The 6,428-nt window shown below is 36.5% G+C and overlaps 1 protein-coding gene across 1 annotated transcript in view; it reads left to right on the forward strand.

The window, feature by feature from the left end:
• The window catches only part of GUCY1B3 (guanylate cyclase 1, soluble, beta 3), a 26,066-nt gene extending 19,880 nt beyond the window's left edge, over nucleotides 1-6,186 (forward strand). The window contains exons 9-12 of the mRNA XM_010156464.1: nucleotides 376-516; nucleotides 1,640-1,794; nucleotides 2,111-2,237; nucleotides 5,579-6,186. Of these exons, the coding sequence (XP_010154766.1) occupies nucleotides 376-516; nucleotides 1,640-1,794; nucleotides 2,111-2,237; nucleotides 5,579-5,602 (447 nt within the window). The 3' untranslated portion in view covers nucleotides 5,603-6,186. The remainder of the gene's footprint in view (nucleotides 1-375; nucleotides 517-1,639; nucleotides 1,795-2,110; nucleotides 2,238-5,578) is intronic.
• Nucleotides 6,187-6,428: the final 242 nt, after the last annotated feature.

The raw sequence follows: 6,428 nt of genomic DNA on the forward strand, positions 1-6,428 counted from the left end.
ATACATAGGTACATGTGTATGCTTGTGTATTTATATGTAGAAGATTCCTTCCTAGCTTTTGCTAGAAATCAATTTTATGTCCTTTACCAACTGAATCAAGAGTGTGAGTCAAAACAAACATAGTGTTCCATTTCTCAGAAATTCAGAAGACCCCAAAAGAGGGGCTCAATTTCACACAATCACAGTGTCAATTTAATTTATTACATTGTGGGCATACAATAAATTCTCTTCAATAACATGGGAATTAGGGTGGTTTGAAAGAAAGTGAAGGGAAACTATTTGAAAGGACAAGCAGTCCTGAAGGAAGCACTATATCCATTCAAGTACTCTGAAACCCACGATAATGAACTAATTGAAAAATATGTATCTTGATAGGTGGAAACAGTTGGGGACAAGTATATGACAGTGAGTGGTCTACCAGAGCCTTGCATTCATCATGCACGATCTATCTGCCACCTGGCACTGGATATGATGGAAATAGCAGGCCAAGTTCAAGTAGATGGTGAGCCTGTACAGGTTAGTAAATATGTGGGCTTGAACGAAGAGCCCATTCTTTGATAGGATGATAATGCTTTGAAATAAGATAATGCTTGGCCCAGTCCATGCAACCTTTGTTGTTGTTAGATTTTGAGACTTATGTCTACAAATAATATGGAGAGTCACGTGTAAATGTGAAATGTGCAGTTCCCAGACCTTAAAATCTAATTATTGTGCTTAACCTTTTAAAGGACTGAATTAGGTCCGCATCATTTACATCTGTTTTCCAGTTATTTCAATGTAATCGACAAATTCCCATCACTCACCAAATACAATTCGTTGAGTCTTTTTCATCTCAATGAACCGAGCAATAATATTCCTTCACTGATATTTTTGGACACGCTTCAGATCCTCACATCAGTATGAGAAAATATTGCATTAAAAAAGTTCAGTTCCATGGGCAGTTGTGGCAGTGATTACTGGCAACAACGTGCATTAGGGGGAAGTTCACTCATTGCGTGATTTTATGAAGATGTTGTGGCATTAATACAGAACTGGGGAGGCTGCATTGACCTGTCCTTATCAGAAGTCTTTGAGGACAAAGTAAGTAATGAGTGTGATGCATATTTCTGTTTACGTGGATGTTATTGGTCTAACACCTGGCTTAGATCTGTGTACTTCACTTTGTCACTGAGCAAAGTGAGAAGGTTTGATTTGGGGCTTTACAATAAGTTGCTATAAGAATGAGCGTCTCCAAGCCCATCTTCTGGCTCTTGAGCTTTTAAATTCAAAATATCATAATGTTTCCTCTGAGAAATTTTTTCTTGACCTACACCATGCATTTCTGCATCTTCTGAGCACTCATTAAGCACAGACCTGTAGAGTATGCCTCTCTTCCCACTTTAAAAAAAAAAAAAAAAATCACAGTACATGATAGCAGCGTGGCATCATGCATGCTAGAAAAATACGGAGTTTGTTCTTTCATGTGGGAGGCAGAGCCATGACACTGCACCGCAGTAAATAAGCGTTACACAAACCACAACATGCAAGTCTTTGAGGAAGCAGGAGTAGATAGAAATGACATAATATCTGTAATAGTCAGAAGCATCAGATTAGTTATGTTGATTTTGAATATTCAAACTTGTATTTTTTCTCTCTAAAGATAACAATAGGAATCCATACCGGTGAGGTAGTCACAGGTGTCATAGGCCAAAGGATGCCGCGTTACTGTCTGTTTGGAAATACCGTCAATCTAACAAGCAGAACAGAAACTACTGGAGAAAAGGGAAAGATCAATGTCTCTGAATACACTTACAGGTGAGTAATGTGGTGTTTTTATTGCTGTTGACATCTTAAAAGAAATCACTTTGTCAGCTTAACATCATAGTGTCTTTGGAGTTGAAAGTGACGGGACTCCTGCAACACATTGTTTAAGTACATGAATCCTCATGAAATTGTCTGGCAGACTGCATTATGATACACTGTTATTGGTATGCAAATATGGTAAGGATCTAGACATAGATTTGACTCTTTTGTTAATTTGCTCACGTCTGTAGCATGTTTAACATTTTATGCAGTGTTTGGCATGCATGCAAAGTACATATATTTACATGTTTTCTCTTTTCAATTACAGGTGTCTTATGACACCAGAAAATTCAGATCCTCAATTCCACCTGGAATACAGGGGTCCAGTTTCTATGAAGGGGAAAAAAGAACCAATGCAGGTTTGGTTTTTGTCCAGAAAGAGTACAGAGACAGAGGTATGACTAACCAGAGTGTAATTTTTTTTAAACAAGGCATAAACATGACAAATTTAATCTAAACCAATGAGATCCATTTGCTTTTGCAAAACTAAATGTTCCCTAGAAATAAAAAGTTTTGTACAACACATTTCATTAATGCATTTACTATCTTGACAGCACATTAAAGTCCTTGATTATTTGTCTTTGCAGTTTGTGCAGTCCCTGAAAGAATACTTCTGTATTTTAAAAAGTCCTTGAGGGAATGCCAAGTGTTTAAATATTTATATATCTTCCTTTTACGGATTTCTCCCTTGTACTAGGTTTTGCAATATAATGTCCATTTCTGTTTAGGTGACATGTCTGGGTATCAGCATTTCAAAATTCACCATTTGCTTTCTTACAGTGAGTGAATAAATGTGCCTTCAGATATTTAGGTGACAATCCAGCAGCTACTTGCAGGCAGGTTCACACCTGATGTGTATGGTAGTCTGTTAAACACTGATGGATCTCCTTGTTCTGAGCCTTGCACAATAGAGGTCTTGCTTTAGAAATATACAGGGTGAAAACTCTTTCTTCTAAATGACATATGAGCCTAAATCCTGTTCTCAAAATGCTCTAGGGTGAAGTTCTTCAGGCACTGAGTGGTCTTTAAGCTTGTGCCTCCATTTCAAAAATCTGGGCATGTATTAACCAAAATTTCATTAAAAGCCGGTGAGATCTAGACTCAGAAGTGTGACACTTCATCAGGTTACAGTATGCCAGCTGATTTGCCATAGCTGAGCAGGTGCATACATTCCACCCATTGCCAACAAGTTAAAAAAAAAGTGTAAGTGTAATTTACATAGCTTGAATTTTGTCCTGAAGTAATACAAAAAGAAATAGTTTTAAGCCAATGTATTTAATCCTAAAGATACAATTGACTAAAATAATGGAAGTCATCAGTTACCTTGGCTGAAATAATTCCTGTAGGTCACAGGAAATTAATTATATGTCTGAATACTCTCGTGCTTCTAAAAATGAAATTTAGGCTGTTAAACTGGGCTCTTCAGATCTATTCCAGATTTATTACCACTGGTACTCAAATTTATGAATACTGACTTTTTAATGGTAACTCCCAGTATTAATGCCCATTATTAAATGTCAGGGAAGAACCTATACATTAACTCTGCAGAAGTATGTATTTTAGTATATATTACTTACAGTAGTATTCTGGGTGCCACTTTTGATAATACTTTTCTGGTTTTATTCTGTATCAAGATTACCTATAACTTCACATGTCTACCATTCTTTCAAAGCTAGAGTTGTATTTTAAATATATTTTAATTAAACACCTTTCACTTTTTTCTGCATTATAAATTATGTCCTATTATTGTAATTTTGAATGTGAAATTTCAGAGGGGTAGTGAGTCAGGTGGGCATTTTCTTTGTTTAAGCCTCACACATGTTTCATATGAATAATATTCATGTTAATAGTTCAGATAGGAAATTTCAATATTTAAAATTCTAAACTTTTAGAGATCTTGTACAACAGTTGTTTTTGTTAATCCCCACTGCAGTCCTGAGAGGTACTTGCCAATGCTATTATCTAGTAATCGAGCTTTATAGAGAGGGACATGGGGGCAGGAATAAACCTGCCAGAAAAATACTGTCAGCCTGATTTTCAGGAGCACTTAAGAATCTCACTTTAAGCACATTCAAAAAGTCTCTCTAATTTTTGTTAGTTTTTGTTATTTCTGAAATTCAGACATACATGTAATTCTTACAGGCAGAACTTCTCCCATCACAGTTCTCTTCTAAATTGTAGTAAGTTTGGGAGGAGACTGGAAAGATACGTTTATCTGGTGATTGGAACTGATAATCATTTTGTCGGAGGTGGTTTTGCAAAGAGAAAGAATATAATCCTCTGATCTTTTAATTCTCTTTCACTCCCTGCACAATTCCTTCTGTCCATACACACAAAAAAAAGATTCACTGTGTTTTACTCCTTTAAGATTTTCTGAACTGTTTGCAGTTTCTCTTTGTCTTGCGGAGGTACTCTCGCGTTACTTCTGTCGCTTTACAGACTGTACATCACCCAAGAGCAGAAATCAGATAACCAGCTTTTTATGTCTGATTACCTTAGAGTAATCGCTTTGCTTTAAGCGAAGTTGTAGTCTTGGTTTTCTTTTTAGAGTCTTGTTCTCTAACCTTACAAACACATATGCATGCTAATGTATGATGTGCAGTGCCATTAATTTCAGAGGGACTGAAATAACAGCATATGTTATGGCATGTTAACGTATATTCAGAAACCATGTGGTGTATTTCCTGAAAGGTCACTCCAGAATATTGCAAGAAATAGCTTATAGAAGTAAACATAAAAATATTTCGTAAATCATTCTGAAGATATTTCTGTTGGTTGTTCTTTTACTGTGAAGTTTTCTACCTCCGATATCTTTAAATCTATCCAAGATTTACATTAGTGATATATTCTCCTTTTTCATTAAATGCCTTGGAGAGTGATTAGCTCAGCATTTGCAAATCTGTCAGCATAGTATTTTACCCTGAAGCCCAGCAACTAATATGTGGTGAGGAAAGAGGACAAAATACTTACAGCTGTAACAGAGATGTGAAACCAAGGCTTAAATTATGCTGTCTCTCTGCTAGGCCTGTAGAAAACAATAGGGTTGGAGCAGCTCAGCATAGCTCAGACTTGGTTCCTAAGTTGGCATCTCTAATATCAGTCACCATGAGCAGTGCTTACTTCTGAGAAAGACCTGATTTACAAGAATCAATGTTGGTTTGGAGTGCTGCTCCTTTACTTTTTTCCGCTTAATATATCTTTTCCATGATACTATTACAGCAAAAACTTGCATTTTAGCAGAGATATACATAGAACGAAAAGCAACTGTGACCAATTACTCATTTCGCATCTGCTTGTTTGCATGTTATAAGATTAATTATTACTATCATTACTATTTTAACAGAAGTTCAGCTGCAGGTTCTCTGTTGAGAAACAGGTCTGTTGTCAAACTGAAAGCTTGCAGAGAGCCTCATATGTCTGATTGCAGTTTCCATCATTCCCCACTTTCAGATATCTTTTTTTTTTCCCTGCCCTATCCCCACGTTAGTGACGGAAACAAATTAAAGTATCTCAGTCAGAGCCGGTAGTTTATCAGGGAATGTAGGAATTTTTACGTTCCTACATAAAACACGTAAGAAAGAAATATATGCGTTACCTGTGCCGTGGTTTATTATTTTTATTATTCACTGATATTGGTTGCAAGTTGTAAAATTTATTTTGTCACTGCATTGACCCACCATATTGTTGCATCAAGGAAAATTCCTTACTTCTCAAATTCTACTTGCATGCACTCAAGGAAGCAAAGCAAGATGCGTTCTGAGCTGAGGGAAGAAGAGGACGCTGGATAGGGTGCAATGCTGCCTCCAAATAGGGTCCCAGGCAGTAAGGTTGAGTCATGGATGTTATTTCACGTCATGTCTCCATTGCCATGTGCAGTACTGTTGTCTTTTGCCTTAATTCTGAAATCATGCTCACCATTTTTCTCCAGGCTTGCTTGCTATTTTTTTTTTTCCTTAATGTGTGGTATTGTTGTATGTCTGCTATGAGCATGTATTTCAAGCTTTCCTTTTCTTGATATGCGTTTTTGCACGTCAGTCATGTGGCCCTTCCTACCACCAGATAATAATGAATAAAGTTTTGTAGTATGCACGCCACGACCAACCAATGTGATGCTTCACAACTTCATCTTCATCTCTGAAGTATAGTGATTATGTGAATTGGTGACATTTCTGGAAAGATAGGTTTTTCAGTTGTTGGGCAGAACAATGAACCTGAAGAACTATTTTTTAAAATAATACCTAAAGCAGCATTATTATCGTATAAATGTTGTTTATCAGATTTAGTTCTGCTATTACCATGCTTCCCATTCATTTTGTAAATACCACTTGATGCACTCGAAATTCCTGGTTAGAAAAAGGCTCCTCTTTTGCTATCATCCTGCATTTTCCCTTTGCAGACACTATGTAAACATTTTCTATATTGAAAAGGGGTCAGAAGTTTGTCTGATACTGCCATTTGAAGCATGTGCCAATGTACTTCTACTGAAATGCTTGTTCACTTGCAATGTATTTTTCACTGATTTATATTAACTAAATTAAGTTGACATGTTAATAATAGATTGCTGGAAAATTTTTGAGCACCTAGTG

The sequence above is a fragment of the Eurypyga helias genome, unplaced genomic scaffold, assembly GCF_000690775.1.
Source record: "Eurypyga helias isolate BGI_N326 unplaced genomic scaffold, ASM69077v1 scaffold1448, whole genome shotgun sequence".
NCBI lineage: Eukaryota > Metazoa > Chordata > Aves > Eurypygiformes > Eurypygidae > Eurypyga > Eurypyga helias.